A 25,759-nucleotide genomic window follows, 5' to 3' on the forward strand; every position below is an offset into this window, starting at 1 on the left:
ACAGTGGCTTTCTTGAAGTAAAAGAAGTCGGTGCAGTCTCTCCCCAGGGTCAGAAGGAACACTGTGCTGAGCACATGCTTTTACAAAAGCTAATTAAGGGGCCGGATGTGTCCATTTTCCTTTTCATTCGGAAGCTGTGCTCTAGAATAACCGGCCTCCCTGTGAAATCCCGTTTCGTATCTCAAGCCTTTCCTCCTGCACGTGTGGGCCCCAGATCTACCCTTGTACTTGACAGACGTGCGGCCTGAAGGGCCTTGAGTAAAAACTGATTAGTCCAGAGAGCATGTCCCAGGCTGTGTCCAGGAGGTCACTACTTCCATGCACTGGGCGGGAGGCGTTCCCTTCGAGAAAGGACCTGCGCCTGCTTAGTGGGTTAGGGAATCACCAGTGGAAGCAAACCCGGGGTTTTTAATTTTTACTTAACTTTGAGTCCCATGAGGCCATACTGCGCGCTTGTGTCTGGTGATGGCCCAAGTGAGCTCTCACGTAGACAGGACTTCCTGAGGATTCCCTGTTCAAGAACATGCTTCACCCACCTGGGGAGTGCTATGGGCATTCCTTAGGGAAGGTGGTCAAGGTCAGAGGCCATGGCAGGTGTGAAGAAACGAGGCGCCCTGGGCAGCATCCTGGGGCCTGGGGAGAGGGGTGGTCACGGGAGCCTGAAGTCCACGTTCCACACCAGGACGTATGCCACCGGGCTTTGGGGAGGTGGAGTGGCCACCTGAGAACAGGGTGCCCTCAGGGCGCTGGGGGGGCGGGGAGGGGAAGTTCTTACATTGAAGATCCCTGGAGAGAAAGCTGGGTCTTAGTGTTGAGAAGCTGGGACTTCATCTGCTGCACAGAGACATGGTGTGCCCGCCACTGGAATTTTCCAAGGAGAGCGACAGGTCCGGGAGGGCGGGTCATAGATCTTCTTCTTTTATTAATAATAATTATGCTCCTTATTCTTTTGGGCGTACAGGTATAAAAAACCCAACGCGCTCACTTTCACCATCTTGCAACAGAAATACCAACTGCCTTCTAACCCTCCGCTAGCTCATAAAAGTGAGGTCCTGCCACGTCCTGTGTAAACTCGGTACAAGGTGATGAAATACATTACATCACACATACTTCTCCTTTTATGTACTGGTTTATTGCAGCAGGAAGAGAGAATGGAGGCATTTTGCAAACCCGGGGGCCGCAACAGGGCGTGGGTGTTCTCTGCACACATTCCTACGCCCTGTGCCCCGCAATACAGGACCTGGATGCAGCCAGGAGGTAACACCGCAGATAACTAGAAACAGGGGGCACTTGTTCTCTGCAATCGCTTCAGAGTTTTGAGACCGGGCATGCGGCAGTGACTGTTTAAACGCTGCCTTAACTACTCCCTGAAATGAATCCCTACAGAGCAGTGGTGCCCCCGCAGCCCGAGCAAGGAAAACACGCCATCGAACATCGAGATCTTCAGGCAAGTGGGGTTCGACAGCAGGTAAGGAGCATACGCAAGGGACGGACGGATGGATGGACGGAAGGGCCCACAGGGGCCTGGCTACAGGTAAGCTCGCCCAACTCCCGGGACCGGATGCATCCCCACCAAGAGTCCGACCCAAGCCTCTGGCTCTCAAAGCCACTGGATGTCCAGACGCAGATTTCTGGGTTCAGAAGATACCGGGAGAGAATGGTGTTTTCCACCGAAGGGATGAGAATGTGAGCTCTGTGGCTGGCAAGACAGCTCACCTTTTTTCTGTTTTCCCTTCTTGGTCGGCCTTGAGAAGCCATGCAGCAAACTGGCGGCCAAAGGGAGACAGGAAAGGGTCCGAGCCCAGCAGACGGCTGGTATGAAGTCTAGCGTCACCCTTCCAGAAAGAAGACACTTCAGACACCTCCTGTATTTTCAAGTGAACTATAAAGATGCCTTTGATTCCTGGGAGTTTTTGAAATGCTGATATGTCACGGGGGTGGGCCAGGGGCGGGCAGTCCCGTCTGGGGTCCCCTAGGCAACGGTGTGGAATTCTCCCTTCGAGATGGGCCAACAGCACATCCTTCGTGTTCTGTTATTGTTTGGGGGAGTATGCGGTTGAGAATGTATGTGAGAAAGCGGGATCGGGGCCCTGGCTCTTACACGGGGAGGGCTGGCAGTGTGCATTTCCTCCGACGGGACGTGGCCCTCCGGGGACCTGAGGACATAGGAGCTCCAGACAGGGTACCCGTGATCAACGCATCTGGTCACCAGTGCGCATTCCGACTTGCGGGCTGGGAGTGTGTGCGTGTGTGTGCGTGCGTGTGCGCGCGTGCGTGTGCGCGTGTGGCCAGAAAAGGAAGACGTGGCCTTGTACNAAATACTCTCTTTGTATTATTAATCACCTGAGCCAACCTGTATCATGTTTGGGGAGGATTCTGGATGTTACCATTAAAAAAAGGAAAACCGTTGACGATCACGGAGCACCAAATCATTTCACAATCTCGTACTAACCCCGCGATTTCCCTTCTCCCGGCTCTAGAATTGCCGAAACATTCTGGGCTCACCAAAAAGGACAAAAAAAAAACCGTCTCCCCGTACGTTGTTTCCCCCAGGCGCACGCGCGTCAGCCCCGAGGCTCCCCCCTGGCGCCGGCGCCCCCTGGCGGCCGCTTGCAGGTGAGCATGAGCAGCAGCAGCAGGGGCAGGTGCCAGAGGCTGCAGAAGAACAGCTTCCGGGAGCTCTTCCGGTCCGCGTCCGCGTAGAACCGGAAGCCGAGGTAGGAAATGTACAGGTTGATGGGGAGGGAGATGGCGGGGAAGGTCCACGTGGTGACATCCAGGACGGGGGCGGCCGCGGACAGTCCGATCAAGGCCAGGCAGTGGCGCAGGGCGACGCGCCTGCACAGGGCCGGGTGGGTGACCGACATCATGCAGTAGCCGCCGCGCGAGTAGTCTTCACGGAGGCCCCAGCTCAGGGCGTTGAAGTGGGGGAACTGCCACGAGTAGAGGATTCCTCCCAGGAGAAACGCTCCTGTGTGCGGTTGAGGGGAGAGGGGAGGCAAAGACACGCTGTCACCAGAGGTTTACAAAGGCGTCGCTTCCTGTCGCCCGCAAGCCCGGCTGGCCCTGGGGTGGCCCCTCCGGATGTCACCCGGGTCCCAGAGTCTCTGCCCGTCCGGTTCTCACCTCCGCTAGTCCAGGGTGGCCTGGCATCGGGGGGCGAGCCTGGGGGAGGGGGTAACCGCGCACTCTCCTAGACCCCTCCCACCCCCACCGCGGGGCACTGAGCATCCGTGGCTCCCGTCCACCCAGCGCCGACCGTGTGTCCCAGCATCGCGACAGGCAGAGGCCCCTACCCGGGCGGGGCCTCTGCGCAGGAGGCTTGGGCGGGGCAGAGGGGGACTCCCCCACAAGGGCCCCCCTCCCCACCCCAGGCGGCTGGCGGCTCCCTGCCCGCGGCGGCAGTACTGAACTAGCCCCAGGCCCTCGGTGAGCATCTGGCTTTTGTCCGTGTCCGGACTGCGTCACAGTGCACGGCCGGGGCTCCCAGGGCAGGTGTCTGGCACATTCCACGGGGCAGGCGCCGTGTTGCATGCAGGAGGCACTAAGACGGCACGTGTCAAATGAACGGCGTGGCATAACGGCACACGGTCCCCTGGGCAGAACAAGAGCTTGTGTGTGGCTCTGTGGTTTTTTCAACGAGGACATATCAGTATCTCGAGCACCACTGAGCCCCTGTCTGTCTGGAACAGGGCCGCCCTTCCCCCACAGGGGTGGGGTGAAGGCCGCCAAGTGCACCTATCAGGTGACAGAGACTTTCCCGCAGTTTACCTCATTTAACCGTGACTAGGATGTTAGGTGGGGTTCATGCTCAGTAAGGGAACCTGCCCCCTCACAGATCTGATGATGTTAAATTCTGCAAAAGGAGGTGAGGGCAGGGATTGGAACAAGCTCGGGTGATGTGAAGAGGGCCTCCCTCCAGCCAGGTGGCCCACTCCTGCTCAGGAGAGGACTCTGCTTGCTTCCTCCCGCAGACAGTGCTCACCGAGCACGTACTAAGTGGCCAGCGCCGTGCCTGACACTGGGGACAGGATGGGAAGCACACACCCAACCCTCCAGAATGTGTTTGCAGTCGTGGGATTCATCAAGAGCCATGCTTCTGAGTTTTGGTCGCCGCTCAAGTGGTGTGCAAAGTCCATGAAATGAGGACACAGAACAAGACCTAGTGGAGGCAGGCAGATAAGGCCTCTCAGAGGAAGGAAGGGATGTCCCCGCTGAGCTCCGCGGGACAGGTGACCTAGTCCCGTGAGGGCTGGCGGAGGGAGAAGTGGTCACATAGGAGCGGAAGGTGCGTGGTGTAGACGAGGTATTAAAAGGAGATGAGAATGTGTGTTAGGTTCACAGGGCTGTCTCTCGAAAGGAAAACAGTCAGCTGGACTGTATGATGATTTTAAAAAATCAAAACTAGAAAGGGGGAGCTTAGTGTGGCTGGAGGCACAGGCAGAGGGCACCACCCCCAACTTAGCGGGCTGTGCCTTGCAAGTAAAGTACTGGCTTGATCCCCAAAGTAACAGAAGGCCACGGAGGCGCGGGAACATGTTTAAGCGTGTGTGTGTGTGTGTGACGAAAGGGCATTGATGTCACTTGGCCAATTTGAGGAAGAAGACACTGGCGGAGCCCAGAGCAGATATGGAAAGTTCCATCAGGCGAGGAAATGAGAGGTGACAGGTGTTGGGATCAAGGTGATGACAGTGGGGGGCAAGAGGGACTTGTGGGGGGGGCTTTGGGAGGCCAAGGGACAGGGCGCGCGTGCAGAGTGAAGTAAGGAGGGGAAGGAGCGGGCACCCCCTCGGTTTAGGGGCCCAAGGAGACGCCGGCCATCCTATGAGATGAAGACGAGGAAGACGTGGAGAACAACGTGGGAGCGTGACCTTGGGGGTGTTCATCCTGATACGCCTCTGGGACATCCAGCTGGCGACCAGGCAGTTGCAAAGAGGGGCCTTGAGCGAGGATACGCCTCTGGGAGCTACTCACACCTGCATCTCCCCCTGGGTCAGCCCTGGCGTCCAGTCATTCACTGTTTCTGTGTTTCCTGCTTGAACGCAAAATTCTTTAAGGGAATGGCCACTGGCCTTCTCCTTTGCGTCTCTGGGCAGAATACAGAAAGCGCTCAATGTTGCTGCAGTGGAGGGTCCTCAGAGGCATCAGTGTGAAGCCACACAAAGAAAGGCTTTACTAAAAGCCACCCGGGATTGGTGTGTTCCCGCACTGATTTGTGAGCCCACAGGGTAAACCAGACTCGGTACCTTGCTCCTGATCCTGAAGTGTCCCCTGGGGGGGTCTCCTGCCGGCGGGCTGGGGGCTCCCTCACCCACTGTGTCACCTGCCCTGGCCAGCACCGTCCCGCACAGAGAGGGTGAGAATCTGTCACCAGTCGTGTTTCAGGTAACAAGGCTCTTTTAAGCCACCCTGCCTGTGGGAATGGTCAGAGGAGGGGGTGGGCACTGTAGTAACACACAACTCGGTGGGAGAGAAGGCAGTTCAGATAATTCTGAGTCGTTCAGAAAACCAGGCTGGGGCTCGGGGGTCCTGAAGGGGCCCTGGTGTGCACATGCGGAGGCGGATCAGAAGGAACGAAGCCTTATTTTAATCTCTTATCTGTATTCCGCAACGGCGTGGGCTGCCGAGGGACCCAGGGGGTGGGCTTTCCCGTCCCCTAAAAGATAGAATGGTGGTTTTTTGTTTTACTCCTATTGTTCTGGGCAGAAACTAGCCCATTTCCAAATTCAGTGTGTCAGGCAGTTGCACCGTATCAAGAAGAGCTTGCATGGGTGCAGACGGGAGAGGAAGGGGACCGGCTTTTGGATCCAGTAGGTTCTGTGTGGGTTCCATGAGTCGGTCAGGTCCCTTTCAGCCTTCAAATACAGCAAAGTGAGAGACACCTGATGGGAGAGCCCCTATTTCAGCAGCCAAATCCCTCAAATCCACTTCAACCCTGTCTACAAACAACACCATACAGACATTTCAGCTCACGTAAACACGCTCCGATTCTCACGCTAATAATGGAAGCAGCCACTACGTGCGGAAGCCACTCACTCGGCGACTAGGTGGCGGGTCTACCGCAGGCCAGGCGCCATTCCAGATGCGAGACGGAGCCCTGCTCCAAGTATGGAGGGAGGGGCAGGCATAACCCATGTGACAGTGATGAGTGCTATTCGCAGTCGGGACAGGGGGACGTGATGGGGGCGACTGGACACAGATGGCTCAGGGACGGCCTCCCCAAAGGCGACAGGCACAGCACGGCCTGAGTGGGAGGCGCACCGCATCAGGTCCCGCGAAGGGTCGCCTTGGGTAGGCTTCTAGGACCCGGGACGGCGTGGAGGCCGCAGTGAGGGACAGTGTGGGGTGGGGCCGCGTGGGCACCTGTAGACCAGGTCAGGTGTCACGGGAGGGGTGGGGGCGGCAGACACCGATCCTTGGACCCAGGTGGGGACCCTGGGGACACGCACAGGTGAGTGTGCTCATGGTGGATGCACGCAGAGCTCTGCTTTGGGCCCTCTGAAGTTTGAGGTGCCCCCAAGACATTCCAGTTAAACGCTTTGTGGCTATCACATGCCAGGCATGGAGGGGCGGGGGACGAATTATATATATAGTCTCTCATGCTCACGACAACCTTCTCACGAGTGCCATTACTCTCCTCTTACAGATAAGATTCATTAACGTGCCCACCCAGGGATCTTCAATACGACGGCCACAGGGTACCGGCACCTTCTTTTATCTATCTATCTATCTATCTATCTATCTATCTATCTATCTATCTATCTAAAGTTTTAATTTATTTACTTGGGAGGTGGAGGGGCAGTGAGAGAGAGGGAGACAGAGAATCCCAAGCAGGCTCTGAGCTGCCAGCACAAAGCTGGACACAGGGCTTGAACCCGTGAACTGTGAGATCATGACCTAAGCCTAAACCAAGAGTCGGACACTTAACCAACTGAGCTGCCCAGGCGCCCCGACCAGCACCTTCTTTTCGAAAGCTATTGCCATCCAAAGATCCACAGGGATTGCGAGGAGGCGGCTGCCGCGTGCTGGGTAGGCAGCAGGCTTGCTGCAAGGAAAAAAGTGCATCTGCTGGCTTATTAGGGGTCCTAGGACCTTAAAAAATAGTTTGTTTCCACTAGAGACAAACAGACAATAGTTGTCTTGACAGGGAGTACCCCTGGGGAACTGGAAAGGACAGAAGGGAAGGCTGGACGCCTCCTCTGTGCGCTGGTGGAAAAGAGGATCTTAAAGGGACCAGTAAAGAGGAGGCCCTGGTGGGTCCTCAGGGACTTGGGGGCCCTCTGAGGTCCTGACCATCCCCAGCCCACCCCGGCTCAGCTCAGGACGGGGCTCAGCCCCAAAGGGTCTGAGCAGATTCCGGGCCGCAGTGAGGACAGCCGGGGCACAGGGGAAGGCAGGCAAGGCTGGGACATGTCCTGGCGGGAGAAGGGACTTTGGTGATGACAGAGAACGGGGGGAGGGACTCGGGGAGGCCGGAGCGCCCTAGCTGTTCGGCGGTTGAAAGGGCTGAGGAAGAGTCCATGCAGCCGGGGAAACCCGACTGGAAAGGGTTAAGACGATCAGGGCCCCAGTGTGGGCTCTTGCTCGCCTCTCTCAAAAACCCTCTCTTTTTTGTGTGCCAACTGGAGTCTTCTGTTTTGCTCAATATGCATTTTCGGTTATGCTTCTGCTTAAAATAACATAATTAAAAAAATCATTTTCATAAGAGTAGCATGCTGCTTTTCTATGCGAGAGGAAATTGGGTGTGGGTTTGGCTCATGTCACAAATGAAAGAGCTTTAGAAATCACAGCTTAGCCTTAATGGATCCTAATCAGAAAACCACCACCCCCACACGGCTCTACGGGCTGGGCTGTGTGCAACTGCCTCTGCTCGCAGGAAAGATGTAAAACAAATTGCTCTCTTCATCAAGATAAGGTGACCCGGAGCAGGAGAGCTTGGATTAGCTCTGGGGCTGCGGTGGAGCCCACCTTCCTCGTGGGCTAAACACAGAGCATGCCGCTTACTGACTCAGAGGCCTCAGCTCCGCGTCACCCACCCCCAGGGCGGTCTGTTTTCACCGGGCCTGTCTGCTGGGACACCGGATATTTGCAGTGGGCCCACTGTGTGACAGGCGTGGTCTGTTCTCGAGGCCCCTCTTCTGGAGTCTGGCTGGGGAGAGGGTGACACGAAGCGGGAGTACTGCCTTTGAACGGCACCTTCGGTGGAGCGCTCATGGGCGATGCACAGGAGGGCGGCCCAGGTCAGCCTCGGAGAGATCATAGAAGGCTTCCCGGAAGAAGTGAGGTGCAAACTGGGATCAGAAGACGGTCTCTGAGTCTCAATCCACTCACACAAACCATGCCTCTTCTGCTTCTTTTAGGTGTGTTTTCTCAGTTTCCTGCCCAGCTCTGTAGAGTCTTTGTATAGATTCTATCTGGAAGACATGTCTGCTTCCTGTCGCTGAAGCAAATTGTTGGGTCTATGAATACATAAAATACAGAAAATGTAGGACACAGCTGCCGTATTGGTGGGTTTGGTTCTCTGGAGGGCAGCAACTTCCTGGGATCACGACGCCACCACCCTAGCTCACAGGCAACTGCAGAGAATATCCAGGTATCCAGGGCATTATTTAGTTTACTCCGTATACAGAAAATCGACCAGGCTGTGTATGTGCCCTACTCTGACTGGGGGGGAGGGGGAGCATATTAATATATTAATGTTAGGGGGGCAAGGGTAAGCAACGACTTCCTAGTGGTGCTTTGCAAATACAGGAAAACCTTGGTCTGCAAGCCTAAATCGTTCCAGAAACATGCCTGTCATCCAAAGCACTTGTACATCAAAGCGAATTTCAAGAACCATTGGCTCAGTTATGATCACGTGACATTCCAAATCACAAACTACTCGCACTGCAAGGCATCACTCTCTTATCAAGTTAAAATTCATTAGAAATGTTTGCTGGTTGGGGTGCCTGGGTGGGTCAGTCGGTTAAGCGTCCGACTTCGGCTCAGGTCATGATCTCACAGTCCGTGGGTTTGAGTCCCGCGTCAGGCTCTGTGCTGACATGTCAGAGCCTGGAGCCTGTTTCGGATTCTGTGTCTCCCTCTCTCTGCCCCTCCCCCGCTCATGCTCTGTCTCTGTCTCAAAAATGAATAAACAGTAAAAAAAAAATTAAAAAACAAAAACGTTTGCTCGTCTTGCGGAATGCTTGCATAACAAGTTACTGGTGATCTGAGGTTTTACTGCATGTGCATTTAAAACCCTCTCGAACCATCTGCCAATCATTTTTACAGCACACCAACTGGGGTCGGGGACCTCACTCACTGTCCCTCCCCTCTGCTCGGGCTTGAGAAACAGTCTTGTCCCCAGCACGCGTCTCATCATTTTTTGGCCAAAAAAGCCAAGGCAATCGCGGCCGAACGGTTTCCCAAGAAGTTGGAGACAAACATCTTGAAGTTGGAGCTCTGAGTCCCTATACGTGCTCTTCTGCAACAAACTTCCTTTCGGGATGGAGCTCAGTCAATGGTTTCAGCGTTCTTTCTCTCTTGACCGCCCAGTGGGCTCACATGCAACCCCTTCTCACCTCCACCCAGATCCATTCATTGTCATTCACTGCCCAGCCATGGCCTTGAAAAAGACAAAGAAGCCGCTCCGGCAAACCCAGCACTGGGAGGCCTTCCTTCCTCAGCACAATAGGCTCCCTCTAACCGTGGCCCTTGCTAGCGGGTCCGTCTCACCACCGGTCGTATTTGTGCTTTCAGGGCTACATGGTTATGTACACGGGCCGAGCTGGGGGAGCAGAGCCAGACCCAAAGCTTCACGGTCACAGCTTCTGAAGCCTTTCTTTTGAGGGTGGACACAAAGGGGCTTGTGAATCGGGTCGGCTTCCACAGGGTAATGGACTCGGGGGGCGCGGCAAGATAAAGGGAAGAGGGTGCGGGGCTAGTTTATCAACAGCCAGCCGACAAAAGGGAGGCTTGAGTCCTCTGAAAACAGACCAGACCGGGCAATGTCAGCGTGCCCTTGAAGACTTCTTTGGAAGGGACTCAGGAATGATAAGAGGCACCAGGACAGGGACACGCTCCCTCCCCTCCCCACATATTGCACACGCCGCCCGCGCCCACACAGTCACCCCGAGGCTTCAGGCGAAGGGAGCCGGGCTGTAAAGGACTCAAAGCTCGGACTCTGAAAAAAATGTGCTCTCTTCTCCAAATGTTCTTGTCATTTCTTGCAGGGAGGTTGCGGGATTCTGCAGGTTCTCTAAGAAATTCAAATGTTCCTATTCCCCTAACTCCCCTCTGAGGATATTTCCGTCTTTATTATCTGAACACTGGCTTGTACACTGAACACTACTGATCAAACGTGCACCCGGTGCCAGAGGCCACCTTTCCAAAGCCATTTTGTACCGCCCCTCTCAGGAAGGCTCCGGCCCTGCCCCCTAAGAGCTGTGACCGTGATCACCTGGTCAGCCCAGCACAACTGACTTTGAGACTCGACTTCCTCGGCTGTACCAACTGGCTGGCCTCCAGGTATACTGTCCATCTGGGGTCCAGCCACATATCTCTAGTACATTCTTCCTCAGCCTTTTGTGTTTTTGTCTTTGAAGAGAATAGGGCTCTGAGACTGTTTGGTTTGCTAATATTCCCATGAAGATGTTCCTTGTTCAACCTGTCTTTAAAAATATCATTTGTCGGGGCGCCTGGGTGGTTCAGTCAGTCGAGTGTCTGAATTCAGCTCAGGTCACGATCTTGCAGTCCGTGAGTTCGAGCCCTGCATGGGCTCTGTGCTGAGAGCTCAAAGCCTGGAGCTGCTTCAGGTTCTGTGTCTCCCTCTCTCTTTCCGCCCCTCCCCCACTCATGCTCTGTCTGTCTCTCTCTCCTCAAAAATAAACAAACAACAAAAAAAAATTAGAAATATCATTTGTCTTGGAGCACCTGGGTGGCTCAGTCAGTTGAGCATCTGACTCCTGACTTTGGCTCAGGTCATGATCTTCCAGTTTGTGAGTTCAAGCCCCACATCTGGCTCTGTGCTGACAGTGGGGAGCCTGCCTGGGATTCTCCCTCCCCCCCCACGCCCCGTTCTCTCTCTCAAAATAAATAAGTAAACTTAAAAAATATATCATTTGCTAATGCGACCTCTGAGGAAATTAAGGAAAGGAAGAATCTCACACCAAATGAACACAGACACTCATTTTCAAGTATGATTTCAACCCAGTATGTTAAAGGGAAAATCTCTTGAAGTGCTTGGGTTCAACAGTGCCAGGTAGTTAGTACGCCCTCAATAAATATTTGTTGAATGAGTCAGTGAATAAATTCCCTCCTTTTCTAGTCTGTTGTCTCATCCTCCAACAAAGGAGGTAAATAAAGTGAAACAGTATTTAACATTTTGTAGTTTACCAGTCTCTTTTTTTGTTACTAAAACCATCCATCTGCCAAATGTCACCTCCTGATAAGAGACCGCTGCTGAGTCCCGGTGGTTGGCTCACATCACGTAGGCTGACACATTTAGTGTTTACCCCACAACAACACTGGAATCACAAACCAAAGGCAATTTACGCATCAACTCTATGAGCCTACAAGCCATCACCCTGGCCCATTCCACAAACTCCGAAGAGCTGGGATTTAGTCAAATCTGGGGAAACCGTTAGAACAGAATCTGAGCCTTGCTAAGAAATGGGGGAGGTGGGGAGGGAGAGGTGGCTTTGGCAAGGAGGAGGGGAAGGTCCTTTCGAGAACCCGGGAGATAAACTAAGTCATCCCTGGAGGTAAACACCGTGGAGAGGCCTAATGCGTGTGGCTCCAGGCCCGCTGGGGGGGGCCGTCTGCTGCCTGCACTTATCTGCAGTCCCCGCCCCCCAGGCGCACCCCTTCCCTGGGGTCTCCCGCAGGTCACTTCTCTCACTGCTGGCCTGCCCCACCCGGGCCAGAAAGTGGCCCTCTCGTTTGGCCTTCCTGAATTTCTGCTCCTAAGAATTTTTAATGTGTTCTGCTGGTAGCGGTGAAGCTAGTAAGTAAAGGAGTGAATGAATGAAAAAAAAAGGCAGAGTAATGGGCAGGTGGGGAGGAAAGGCCTAACCCCGAATCTCAGAGGGACAGGGACACACAGGTAAAGCCCCGTTGCGACGAGGACCTTTGTGGAGATCAACACGGCTTCCGGAGCTGTTTACAGCCGGAAATCCCTCAGCCACGAAACAGCAAACACCAGGCACTAACACTTCCCACTTTCCACACACCGATCTGTTTAATTCCCCTGCCCTCCTCGCCCCCCGTCTCCCCTCTCTGGCCAGGTGCCCGTCTCGCCAAGGGCCAGAGCAGCCCCACATGCTTGGCGCCCACACCACCGGGGCATCCAAAGCAACGAGAAAAACCCCGTTTTCTCTGTCAGATAAAAATAGCAACAACATGGGGCGCCTGGGTGGCTTAGTCGGTTAAGCGTCCGACTTTCACTTAGGTCATGATCTCGCGGTTTGTGGGTTCGAGCCCTGCATCGGGCTCTGTGCTGACTGCCAGCTCAGAGCCTGGAGCCTATTTCAGAGTCTGTGTCTCCCTCTCTCTCTGACCCTCCCCTGCTCACACTGTCTCTCTCTCTCTCCTAGAAATAAATAAAAATATTAGAAAAAAAAAAAAAGAACACAAACAACAAAGTGGTTGTGGGGAAGGAAAAAAAGATCAGAATATCCCACGGGACGGCCTGATGTCTGTTTCAGGGTTTCGGTCCTTGCTGGAGGAGCGAAGCAGGTTAATCTCTCCGGCTTGGGCCCCCTGGAGGTCTGAATTGACCCCGTAGCCTCCACAGAACCCACAAAAAGATGTGGGTGCTGAGAAGGGGAAAGGGCTGTAGGACAATGACGTTTCCTTAGTCCACGAGTCTGGGATGCAGATCGTGTCCTCCAGCTCCTTACTTGGTCCTTCTTCTCAACTCGACAGGCCCTGAGGCTGCACGATTTTCCACCAGGCCTCGCCCGGAGCTGTCCTCTCCAATCATGCCTGCCACCTTCCGGGCCGAGGACGGGCCTCCAGGGAGGGTCGTGTGGTCGGGCTGGGGTGGGGGGCACTGAGGGACCCAGATGTGGGTGTTGGGTACTCGATGTCCTGGGCGGGGGGAGCCAAGGAAAGGACAAAGGAAGGGAATATGTTCGGGGGCCTCTGCCTCCCTACAAACATGCACCCCGCACCCCTACAAACACGCACCCCGCACCCACGCCAGCCTGCAGGCTGGATGCCCACAAGAAGGACTGGCCGGACGCTTCAGTACATACTCGCAGGGCGAAACGGGACTAGGGAAGGGTGGAGGCCAGGCCTCGGACAGCAGCCCCGCCCCCCCCACCCCCAGAGGGGAAGGGGGAGGGGGAGACGGAATGGCACACAGCCTGGGGAGGAGGACCCAGGAGGGCTCGGCAAAGCGCTGCTTTCCACACCACGGAGAGCGCACTGCGGCACAGGCCGTGGGGCCCTTGCTCCTCTCCTGCTTAAACCTCCAAGGGACCCCACTGCCTTTCAGTACAGTCCCAGCTTCTCAGTCAGGCAGCTCACCTCGGATCAGGGCCCCTGGACCCCTGCTGCGCCGCTGCCCCTTCCGTGCCTACAAATCTCTGTGCACGCCCTGCCCTCTCCTTGCAAAGCGCTCCCCTCTCTGAGAGAGCGGTCTCCTCCTTTGGAAGCTGTTCTGCTCCAAAGCCTTCCGGGACCAGTCTGGGGAGGTTAGGCGAGCGCACGGTCCTCTGAAGACCAAATTCTTGCTAGAGCTCTTACGGCTCAGTGATTTGACGCCTGCCTGCCTCTCCCTGAGGGTGCTGGGCATGCTTTCCGCGGGGTCGTGGCCTGGCTTTTAGGGATTTTTGTGCCCCTCGGTGCCCAGCGCACAGTAGGGCACCACGAAGAAAGCCGATCAGCAGAGCGGGTGGCCGCCCAGACCTTGGGGCTCCCCTTCCTTCCCGTCACTGCGGTCCAGGGGAGCACAACAAAGACTTCTCTATGCATTCGCTTCTCCAAAGGGACCATCACCCTTTGGAAGTTCAAAGACAAACTGATCTGGAGACACTGCAGAAGGGAGACACTGTGGGCCACTCTTCTCTCAGTAGGCTTGTTTCAAGCCACCGTGTCCCCTAAGAACCCGGATGAGAGCCGTAACCTCTGCGGGCAATCCAGGCGACACCCTGAGCGGGGCTCAAATGACGCCACCCGCCCCCACCCTGTGCCCATATCCCTAAAGAATTCCGAGGTATTCTCACAGCCGGAGCTCCCTCTGGCTCTGTCTTTTCAGGCTAGTGGCTCCGAAAGTGGTCCCTGGACCCGGGGCACTGGCATCACTGGCATCACCCGGCAGCAAACTGTTAGAAATGCAAATTCTCAGGCCCCACCCCAGACCCACTGAACCTGAAACTGGGAGGCTGAGGGGGAGCGAAGGGGGGAGGGCAGGGCCCAGGAATCTGGGTGTTATTTAGCAAGCCTGCCGGGCGATTCTGATGCGCACTCACATTTGGGGCCCACTGGTTTAGACTTTGGTGGGACCACAGGTGTGGTCTCCTACGATGACCGAGTGTTCAAAGCAGGAACTAACGAGGAAGACTGAACACAGGTTCACAAGGACATCGAGGTGTCCCTGTAGACAGAACCGACTGAACGCAAGGATGGAAATGCCGGGCGTCACCAGCTACTGGCCATGTGTGGCTGTGAGCATCTGAAATAGGGCTACGGGGACTGAAGAACTGAATGCTTACGTTGCTTTGGTTTAAACGCAAAGTGAAATAGCCACATGTGGTTAGTGGGTACTATTCTAGAAGGTGACAAGACTATATAAATTGTCACATTCAACCTCGTGGCTAAAATCCCAGCAATAGAAACGTTGAAACTACACTGTCGCTGACTCTGCCTTATTTCTTTTCTTTTTTTTTTTCTTTATAATGTTTATTTATTCTTGAGAAAGAGAGAGAGAGAGAGCGCACAAGCAGCAGAGGGTCAGAGAGAGGAAGACGCAGAATCTGAAGCAGGTTCCTGGCTCTGAGTCGTCAGCACAGAGCCTGGCGCAGGGCTCGAGCCCACGAGCCGGGAGATCATGACCTGAGCCAAAGTCGGACGCTTAACTGACTGAGTCACCCAGGCACTCTGTGACTCTGCCTTATATCTTTGAACACTTCTGCCTTGCACACAGCTGAGGCCCGATACATATTTGGCAACTGACCTAGGATTAACCTAGTTTTGTCTGTAAAATGGAAGACACTGATTCATTCATTCGTTTAGTGTCATCAACGATTGGCTGTTGATGTCAAGTTTGCTCTATGAAATTCATGTTTTGAAACTTTTCTGGAAGCAGTGGAAGACTTCACGTAAAGTAACCCTCTCTCTGTAAATCTCACAAGACGTTAGGTATACGACTGGACCCAAGGGTGAATCAGAATTCTGGGGATGGTAAACCATGTCGTAGTTGTGTGCTCCGCACTGTGTCTTCAGGATTTGAAGAAAAAGGACATGATACAAGTCAAGGGCTGAGGAACTTCTCTTTGTGGTGACACACATCTGTTTCAGGCCGCAACGCTTTATGCCAGGGGTCCGTTCAGACAGGTGATGGGTCTCCTTTTCCGAGATAAGCATGCATTTCTACCCTCCAATCTAAAGCAAACTATAGCCTGGCCCTTAGCTATTTCTCACTAACAGATCTGTATACACATGATTAAATGTGGACTACGGAAAGACTATATCCCACATTTCAAAAAAAAGATTATTCTAAATTATGACTGTTAGCAGTTGAGCTAAATCCATACTGTCCCTGAACAAATATGGGCTCCAATCTGAATGGGTGCTCGAAGTGGGAAGACTTGCCAAGTGCCTTCTCTCTTTGGGCTCTGGGGATGCAACTGCAAGGAACATATGTTGTGGCTCAAAAAGTCTTCCGAAGGAAACTTCCTGGGAGTACAACAAAGGCCGCTTGCAAGAACCTGGGTGACCGACAGACCACAGAAGCGACCAAGTTCTGCACGGCCCTGGGGTGCCCTGCCCTCACCTGTCTCCAGGGCTGTCTGTCCCCTGGACCTATAATACTTGACCCCGACTGTCGCTCTGTCTGGGATTCCCCAGAGAAGAAAGGTAGTTTTGGGGGCCTTGTTCTTTTTTAAATTTATTTTAAGTTTACTTATTTTGAGAGAGAAAGAGAGAGAGAGAGGCAAGGTGGGGCAGAGAGAGAGGGAGAAAGAGAATTCTAAGCAGGCTCCACTCTGTTAGTGCGGAGCCTGACGCAGGGCTCGAACTCACGAACTTGTGAGATCGTGACTTCAGTCGAAATCAAGAGTGGGACGCTCAGCCGACGGAGCAGCGCAGGCGCCCCTTGGGGACCCTGTTGCTTTAGGCTGGGTTTGAGGAACCTGTGTAAGGGTCTGGAAGGGTGGGGGGCTGTCTCCTCAGGCAGGCAGGTAACTCGGAGCACCACATCATTGCAGAGGGGAAAGGGTCCCTTTCACAGGCCCCAACTCAAATGTCTGGGCAATCATGAGAAAGGTCTGGAGGGGTACAGGAGGGGAGAGGAGGGAGGGGCGAGGGGAGACGGGAGTCTGGCTGGAGGCTGGGGCTCCAGGCAGAACTGGTGGGGGGCTCTGCCAGGAATTTGGTGGTCTGCAGGTGTGCTCTCTACATATAAATCGCAAACAAGGGGGAAAATTCAGACAGCATCTAGTCCGGAGATGTCAGACCACGCTTCCCACCGTCCCCACCCTCACTCAAGGTGGCTGTCACCAACAATGGAGCCCGCGCTCTACCCACCAAGCCGGAGGCAAGCTCACCGTGGGCAGAACAAGGGCCAGGTAACAATGACGAATCACTCTGAGCTGCAAGACTGGTAAAATCCCATGATTTCTGAGATTATTTTCTCGATCTGTATGAATCTGTCTACTGTACAGACAAAAAATACTCAACAAGAACTCACTTAATCCTCACCACAACTCCATGAGAAGGGACCATGGGGGAGACAAGGGGATAGCAGCATAAAGAAGTCTAGAACATTCATGTCAAGTCTAGAACTAGCCTCCTAGGGGCTCAGTTGGTTAAGTGCTCAACTTCAGCTCAGGTGGTGATCTCACGGTCCGTGAGTTTGAGCCCTGTGCTGGGCTCTGTACTGACAGCTCGGGGCTTAGAGCCTGCTTCTGATTCTGTCTCCCTCTCTCTCTGCCCCTCCCCTGCTCATGCTCTGTCTCTCTCTCTCAAAAATAAACATTTAAAAAAAAAAGTCTAGAACCTTCCAAAGGGCACCCCTGCTCTGGAGCACTCACTCCTCACCACTGTGCTGCCATGGCTCCCATACCGATGAGATTCCAGTTTGGGGTTTATCATTGAGCAGATGAGCATGTACATTCTAGAACACCTTACCCGTAGACTCCTGAAACGTCAACATTTTACAGGATATTAAAACCACGCTAAGAGACAATCACGCGGGAGGTGTAATCGCCTTTGTAAGCTTGCCAAGTCAGAGTGTAAGGGCTTTTATGAAAAGTTTCAGAAATGTGGCTTACGGGGCAAATGTTTATGGTCAACTGCCTTTTGATCTCTCATGTGAAAAATATGTACTTAGGTCTATTGCAGGAAACCTCACCACTTCCTTCCTAAGTGTTGGTCAGGAACACTAATTACCTGGCTAATTAGACTGTGAAACTTCCCTTACAGATGGCAAAAAGGAGCTATTTTCACCCCACAAAGTTCGTTGTGACATACCACCAAAAAAAAAAAAAAAGTAGATGGGTTTCAATGGTTTTATTGTAGCCACCACGAAGGACTTAAGCAAATTATATAAAAGTAAGTTAGAAACTAATGAAGAGTCTGCTCCTTCATAAGTGGGTGGGGGGAACCACCTGGTTCCATGGGGGTGAAGAGCTAACTCACGGGGCCGCGGGCCAGCAGCCACTTGGACAGGGGAGCCTGGGCACCCAGCCCTGGACACCTGCTCCATGATGCAGGACGTCCCGAAGGGCTGAGCAGCCCTCACGGGATCCGTGAGTTTTAGGTACTTGCTTCTCACTCACCTGCTGTCACAGGAATGCTTTGTTTTTCTTCTTCCCTTAGACATTCCCCGCCCGCCTGGGAAAGCACACGGTCCCCCGGGAAGCCGGAGGCCACGGTCCCCCTTCAGCTCGGCGCTCCCACCACATGGGGCAGACACGGACGCTAAGAGCCAGCACTGCGGTCGGGGGAGGAAGCGCCTCGGACTGGCAGGTACGAGCACAGAAGGGCTGCCGAGTGTGGGCCCTGGCCCCCCCGCCGCGTCCCCACCGCGCCAGGCCTCGCAAGCTCGTGCACAAGATACTCACCAGCATCCAGGCTGCCGGTCGCTGCCGTCCAGCCCATGACAGGGGGGATGGCCCCAACGACGGCCCCGACCCACGTGTTGGCAATGCTGATCCTCTTCAACGGGGTGTAGCAACAGGTGTACAGGAAAATGTTGAAGACCCCCAGGGCGCCCGTGAGGGGGTTCACCCCCCAGGTCAGGAGCGCAACTCCAGGAACAGCACAGCAAGTGGCGAAGGACACAGCAAGCAGCGGGCTGAAAAAGAGCAGTGACCCAGAGCTGTCACTTTCCAGTCCAGCTGACCGTGCCGCGCAGGGTTGGAGCTGCGGGGATCGAACCATCTATCTACGTGGTGTCTTCCCGACTACGGGGCATCGAACCCTCAAAGAGGAGGGACCATGCCTGCAGAGGCTAATGGCTGCTCCTCTGATGTCTGCTGCCGGGGCTGACGGTAAACGGTCCCAGGTTCTGTCCCTTCCTGGCTGTGGAATGCGGGGCGCCCCTCTGCCCACCTGTACAGCTGAGAAGGCTCCCTGCTCACCCGCAGGCTGCAGCGAGGGCTGAGGGAGACTCTGCCTGCTGGGCACAGGGTTCCGCTTTACATTTAGTGCCAAGTAGGTGACGGCCCCAGATAAGCCACCCAGAGCACAGTACCCGCAACGTTTGGGCCAAGCTAGCGTCTTACCTCTGCCCACATCACCTGTGGGCATAGTTTAAACACATCACCTGATTAGCAGTAACAGGTAACGACAGTCTGTCTGAGCGTATCTATCTGTGATAAATTACAGGCTTGGCAAGGGACCGGCCTGGTGCCAACAGCCACACGCCAGGGGCCGCTCCCCGTGGACAGCTCAGTTTCGGTGCCACAGCTGGTTTCAGAGCGGCGAGATCCCCGAAGGAGCCGTACCGTGTTATGTATGCAGCGAACACGGTTAAATACAAGTCTCCACCAGCCAGGACGATCCTACGCCGCATTTTCACCAGAGCCCATTTTTTTTTTTTTTAATTTATTTATTTTGAGAGACACAGAGATGGCATAAACTGGGGAGGGGCAGGGAGGGAAGGAGAGAGAAATCCCCAAGCAGGCTGTCAGCACAGAGCCTGATGCAGGGCTAGAACTCACGAACCGTGAGATCATGATCTGAGTCGAAGTCAGACGCCAAACCGACTGAACCACCCAGGCACCCCCAGAGCCCACATTTTATGGTGGATTTTATGTGCGATCTTATGAGACTTTTTATCAGGTGTGGATAAATGGGGCCTACGAGCTCATGATTATATGCATGTTTGTTTATTCTTTCTTAAGAAACCTGAGGAAGCCCCTCAAGCCTGCCTTCTCCTCGTGCAGGCCAAAGTCCCCCCCTCCAGAAGACTGCATAGGGCTCGGTGAACCCACAGCATCAGATCCTGTGGCCGCCCCTCCTGGGAGATGGAACCCAGCAGAGGGGGCTTTGGGATGGCAAAGCGAACACTCGAGAAGAGGTGGCTCCCCAGGGGCCAGAACGGAGAGGGCTTTTACCCATCCTGATGGTCAATTTCCATCCTGCCTCCTGGCGACCATGGGGCACGGGGTCCCCCCCTTCCACGGCACTCACCAAGGCCCCCTCGAACTTTTACTCTGCCCTGTCCCTCCCACCACTGTCTCTGCTCCGGCCAGAGAAAGCCCTCCGACCACACCAACGGGCCCCGCTTCCCAGAGGGGAAACTGGGAAGACGCCTCCGTGCTGTGATATTGTACACGTGCCAAGACAGGATTAAGATGGCCAAAAATGCCATGCAGATGTTACGACTGCCGTCCTTCTCGAAATAAGGTCTTTTATAGCTTACAAGAACAGTGGGTTTTTTTGTTTGTTTGTTTGTTTTTTCCCTACAGGGACTGTAAAAAGCGAGTTTTATTTTGGGTGGGAGAAAAATGTGGCTCATAAACATTTTTATTTTTCCTGAATTGGACCTTGTGTTAAAAAAAAAAAAAAAAGAAGAAGAAGAAGAAGAAGAAGGTTGTTTGCTCCTTCTAGGTCTGTGGAAGCCAGTTGCATTCAAAGGTATTAGTGTTATGAAAAGCCCTTTTAGAAAAGCACACATGAATTTAATTTATGGAGATAAAAGGCAATTTTACATGGAAGTGTAGTTTCTGTCCCTGGTAGGCATCACAGAAAATCACGAGGCTTAATTTTGGTGTTTAAATCTGTGTGCTCAGGGGCACGGATGGAAATTGTGAAGATTAATAGAAACGAGGCTATTAACCCAGGTAGCTGGGACCATCCTGGCAAGGAGATGCTCAAGGGACATGCTTCTCTCCCCGAACAAGGGGACCCGAATTGGTGGCCTTCACGGTTTTCTCACAGCATGGGCAAAGGTACTCTGATTGCAAACTCTGTGAACATTATCTTCCTGTGAAGTTTTCATTTTTCTAAAACGTCTATTAGGAAAGCAATGTATGTTCGTTTCAGAAAACTTGAAGCTACAGAAAACTGCAAATAAGAAACTCTAAATTATTCAGCGAAAAAACCCTGGTTTATATCTTTTTAGCCTTTTTCCAATGATGTATCTATTTAAAAATAATAGAGAACACACCAAACTGTGGTTTTGTTCCTTTGTTTTAATATATCTTCTTTCAAAAGTTTATTTATTTTGAGAGAGAGAGAGAGAGAGATAGAGAGAGAGAGAGACAGAGAGAATCCCAAGCCGGCTGTGCACTGTCAGCCTGGAACTTGATGCGGGGCTCGATCTCATGACCTGAGCCGAAATCAAGAGTCAGATGCTTAACCAACTGAGCCACCCCGGTGCCCCTATGTTTCAATATATCTTAATAATTTCCCTGTGCTATTCAGAATTCTTTTGTAACACTATCATTAATAGGTACACGGTGGCCTATTCTGCGGATATAACACAATTAATTCAGTCAACATAGCCTTTTACGGACACTCTGTATTTCTCCTTTTAAATTAGAAATAACGTTGCCATACACACCTTATAGACAGACTGTTGTTCATAGTTCTGACTAGGATAAATCCTGAGGATAAATTCCCAGATGTACGACTGCAAGGTCACATGACATGCACAGTTTTAGGGATTTGACTGGTACCCCCAGTCTACGTCCCAGAGGGTTTAGGCTGGTTACACTCCCACCAGCAGTGCATGAGAAAGCCTATTATTTCCAGAACCCGTTTCAACACTGGGTATGGCATTAAATAGAAACCAAAAATTAACAATGTTTATTGAGATAGTGTTACCCCCCCATTTCACAGAAGGGAAACTGAGGCTCAGATGGCCCTTGAACAATGAGGAATGGGGTGCCGACCCCAATGTACAGTTGAAAAATCCACGTGTAACTTCTGACTCCCCCCAAACTACTGATAGAACCAGTAGGAGATCCCTTTTCACGGAGATACATAATTTACTGCAGAGACAAACTGCAGAAGTGATTAGTGCCATACATGGCACTTTATTATTACTTTTTAAATTCTTTTTTATGCCTATTTATTTATTTTGGATGGGGAGAGAGGGAGAGAAGACAGAGCACGATCAGGGGAGGGGCTGAGAGAGAGGGAAAGAGAGAGTCCCAAGCAGGCGCCACGCTGCCAGTGCAGAGCACAATGCGAGGCTCGATTTCCCAAACTCCAAGATCATGACCTGAGCCAAAATCAAGAGTTGGACACTCAACCCACTGAGCCACCCATGTAGCATTTTATTTTATTTTATTACAGTTTATTTTGAGAGAGAGAGAGAGAGAGAGAGAGAGTGCAAGAGCAGAAGGGCAAGGAGAGAGGGAGACACAGAATCCAAGGCAAGCTCTGAGCTGTGAGCACAGAGCCTGACATGGGGCTCAAACTCATGAACTGGGAGATCATGACCTGAGCTGAGATCAGGAGTCAGATGCTCAACTGAACGAGCCACCCCAGCGCCCCCGTGTGGCATTTTAAATGGATGCTCGCAACATGAGGTTGTTATGAAATTGTGACAGCAGCTAATTTTACGCAGTTATGATTTAATACTGCATCTTTACATGTGTTCACCTTTCTCTCCACTCAAACGACACCCTGTGAAGTCTGCAAATGTTTGTGTGGGTAAGTCTTGATGAATTTTCACTGTATATAATAGATTTGTGTATGTTTATGGTAGCATATGATAGACTGGCATCTACAAATACATGTATGCATCCAGAACATACCTTTTTAATTTTTTTTGAAATCTCTAGGCTATGTGGTTTAGAGGCTTTTCAAATTGTTGCCAATCTCCAACCTTTTTTCTAATATATTTATTGAAAAAATTCCATATATATGTACCAAGTGACCTCTGGGCTATTTTTTAAAGTTTCATCTGACCATGAAATCTTTAAAAATCATGGTGATATTAAAGCTCCTTAAATTTAGCCATTTTAGAGGTGCCTGGGTGGTTCAGTCGGTTAAGCGTCTCACACTGGCTCACGTCATGATCTTACAGTTCGTCGGTTTGAGCCCCGCATCGGGCTCTGTGCTGAGAGCCAGCTCGGAGCCTGGAGCCTGCTTTGGATTCTGTGTCTCCCTCATTCTCTGCCCCTCCCCTGCTTGTGCTCGCTCGCTCTCTCGCTCTCAAAAATAAGCATTAAAAAAAATTAGCCGTTTTGATAAAGAGATCTATTTCTGATGCAGAAGTAGATATTTAGTCGAGTGCATTCACTTCTCATCTCAGTTAAACACAACTATGATTTTCTGCATTGGTACACCTAAAAGTCCGAGCGAAATCTCAAAGACTGGAAGGGCAATTTTGTCAAAGACTGACTTCTTGTTAATTTAGGTCAGGTACTCAGTACACTCCTCTTTCTAATTCTACCACTCAGCCCTTGATCTAAACCCCTATCTGCTCTCTCCCATTCCTGAATGGGTTTTGGAAAGGATCCCAAACCTGGAGAGAGAGAGAGAGAGAGAGACACACACACACACACACACAGAGTTATTTTCCCTTTTCTCATTTATTCTGTATTTAAAATTTCCTTAAACATTTTCCCCCATTATTCCTTCCGCTCTATTTACATCTGAGTTCCTCAGCAGGTTGCTTCCATTTCAAGTGCCGCTCGCTCGGAGGCCTGATTTCTAGAAGCAAAACCAAAAGAAAAGGCTAAGCAGGTTTCCCTGCGATTCCCTGGGCTGAGCGGTACCTGATGGGCGAGGGCTGAGCTTGGAGGCCCCGGGGGAGCCCTGGGTGCTGCCCACAGGTGGTCCCCGGCCCCACGGTGTCAGCATCACCTGGGGGAGCCTGATGCGGGGCTCATTCCCACGACCGGGAGATCAGGGTCTGAGCCGGAATCAAAGAGTTGGACGCCTGACTGCCTGGGAACTTCCAGGCGCCCCTGTGTTAGGGCTATTTTGATGGCAAGGTTGAAGCACAAGTCAAGGTGGCTTACATAAAAATCCTCGGTGACCAGAGCACAGGGAAGGCGGGGGCTCCATCATTGAGCCGTATGATCTTGAGCAAAGTACCTAACCCCCTGGTCTTAGTTTCTTCATCTGTAAAATGGGAGGTACTTGAGAGTGAAGAATTAAATGCAGAGATGTGAGTAAAGCACTTAGCACGGGGCTCACTGAAAGAGCACATAGTTCATTTGTTTCTGTGTCAAGATTTCTCACGGTTACCTAGTCAGCCGCTAGGCGAAGTGTGGGGATAGAGCAGTGAGCAAAACAGGCAGCAATGTTTCTTCTAAGAAGGAAGGTGGACATTAAACAAACACAAGTACTACCAACTCTCAAATTGTAAAATCAACTACAACAAGCACTAGCAAAATGAGGCAGCAGTATTTAAATAGGAAGCAGAGCTGGGTGGGGGGAGGAGATACACTTTCAATAAATTGTTTCCACTGATTTATTCTTTTCAAACTTATGAAGACATAGGGATATTATGTGTTAGAATATGAAAACACATGTAGATATAGTCAAGAATGTCCTCTCAATTAAATTATAAAAAGCATGATGGCTGCATAGCATTTTCTAACAGTAAATTAAAATGGCAACACTTTTCTATTTTTCATTTAATATTTACATCTTTGAAAGAGAGCGAGTGAGTGAGCAGGGGAGGGGCAGAGAGAGGGAGAGAGAGTATCCCAGGCAGGCTCCGTGCCATGGGGATCAAACTCACAAAACCGTGACACCGTGACCTGAGCTGAGACCACAAGTCAGACGCTTCAGCACTCGAGTCCCCCAGCGCCCTCTATTTTTTTTTTATTTTTAATCGTAACTTTAAGAATTTAACTTTATTATATCAAATTACACACACAAAAAAAGGTAAAAATGAAAAAAACCAGCCTCTGGAAAAAGGAGATGGATCACACGGGAAACGTCACTTTTTCCCTAACGCTGGTGCTCTCACGAAGCCACAGCAGTGGCTTAAATGGATTATGTTCAGGAGGGAAGATTCACATCTCCGCAGATGACTGTCACTGGACTGAGCATCCATAGGAAAGATCAGAAAAGCGGAAGAATGGCGTGTGATGGCATTGGGAACAATTTCTAACGTTCACTAAGACGGAAGAAAGGGATGAAGAAAGGCAAAGAGCTCTCCGGGGAGGGGAAGGAAGGATGGTTGCAGAAAAGAGGAATCTAGGCATTCAACTAAAACGATTTTTTCATGTCCATGCACTCGCGCAGGCAAATAGGTTCATGGCTCACGCTCGGAGCTGAATGATGATTTATTTCCAAAGTCCTACCCGAAACTGAGTTACGTTTCAATGGAGAGATCTCTCTACTGAGCATCAGCACAGAGGCCGCCTTTGCCTGCCCAGGGATACTTCAGAAAAGCAACAACAGACTGAAGGACCATTGTCAACATATTCCGATGAATTATTTATTCTTCCTTGAAAATACTGTAGTCTTTCGTTTACTAAACAGCAATCATTAGCAAGCTCTAAAGAAGTGGAATTTTCTGTAGAAATTAGGAACAAAGCCGGTAAAAAAAATATGTGAGCTTTAATTTGATGACTATTTATTGCACTTAATAAACATAATCTACATTACGTGACTTTGAAATAACTTATGGTAGAAATGTGGCCTTTCTGTTTAAGTAATGTGTCAGAGGGGTCTGTGAAATGTGACATTAAATCCAGAAAGCTTTCTATTGTAAGCAGCTCTGGAGGTAATTGGTTTATACAAAAGTTAATCTCATACCTCTTGGCTTTTCTTCCAGAATAAATGATTTTTAAGTTACAAAATAAAATTTCCTTTCTTTAACACCAAAAGAAAACCCTGAAGCTTAGTCAAACCAAGCCAATTTTGCTGTCATTTCCTGGATGAATCCCGCATTTGAGCTCTGACCTGAGTTTTGGGGGGTAAGCCCCTCCAGACAGCTGCTCTGACAAGGTGTCCCCAAAATCTTATTCAGGAGTTTTCTATCTCTAAACAAGACTCAAGTTACAGATACTGCAAGGCAGGACAGGACCGAGGAAAAGGCAGAATTTAAGGAACAGGTAATATAAATGTGGATGCTAGATGTATTTTATTTTTTTAAATGTATTTATTTTTCGGGGGGGGGGAGGTATAGAGAAAG

At 51.7% G+C, this 25,759-nt stretch overlaps 1 protein-coding gene across 1 annotated transcript in view; it reads right to left on the minus strand.

Annotated features, from left to right (window-relative positions):
- Positions 1–2,322: 2,322 nt before the first annotated feature.
- The window catches only part of COX10 (cytochrome c oxidase assembly factor heme A:farnesyltransferase COX10), a 127,078-nt gene continuing 103,641 nt past the window's right edge, over positions 2,323–25,759 (minus strand). The window contains exons 6-7 of the mRNA XM_077746646.1: positions 18,267–18,499; positions 2,323–2,971 (exon numbers count right to left, since the gene is read on the minus strand). Coding sequence (XP_077602772.1) covers positions 2,565–2,971; positions 18,267–18,499 — 640 coding nt within the window. The 3' untranslated portion in view covers positions 2,323–2,564. The remainder of the gene's footprint in view (positions 2,972–18,266; positions 18,500–25,759) is intronic.

The sequence above is a fragment of the Crocuta crocuta genome, unplaced genomic scaffold (genome assembly GCF_008692635.1).
Source record: "Crocuta crocuta isolate KB4526 unplaced genomic scaffold, BGI_CrCroc_1.0 scaffold139, whole genome shotgun sequence".
NCBI lineage: Eukaryota > Metazoa > Chordata > Mammalia > Carnivora > Hyaenidae > Crocuta > Crocuta crocuta.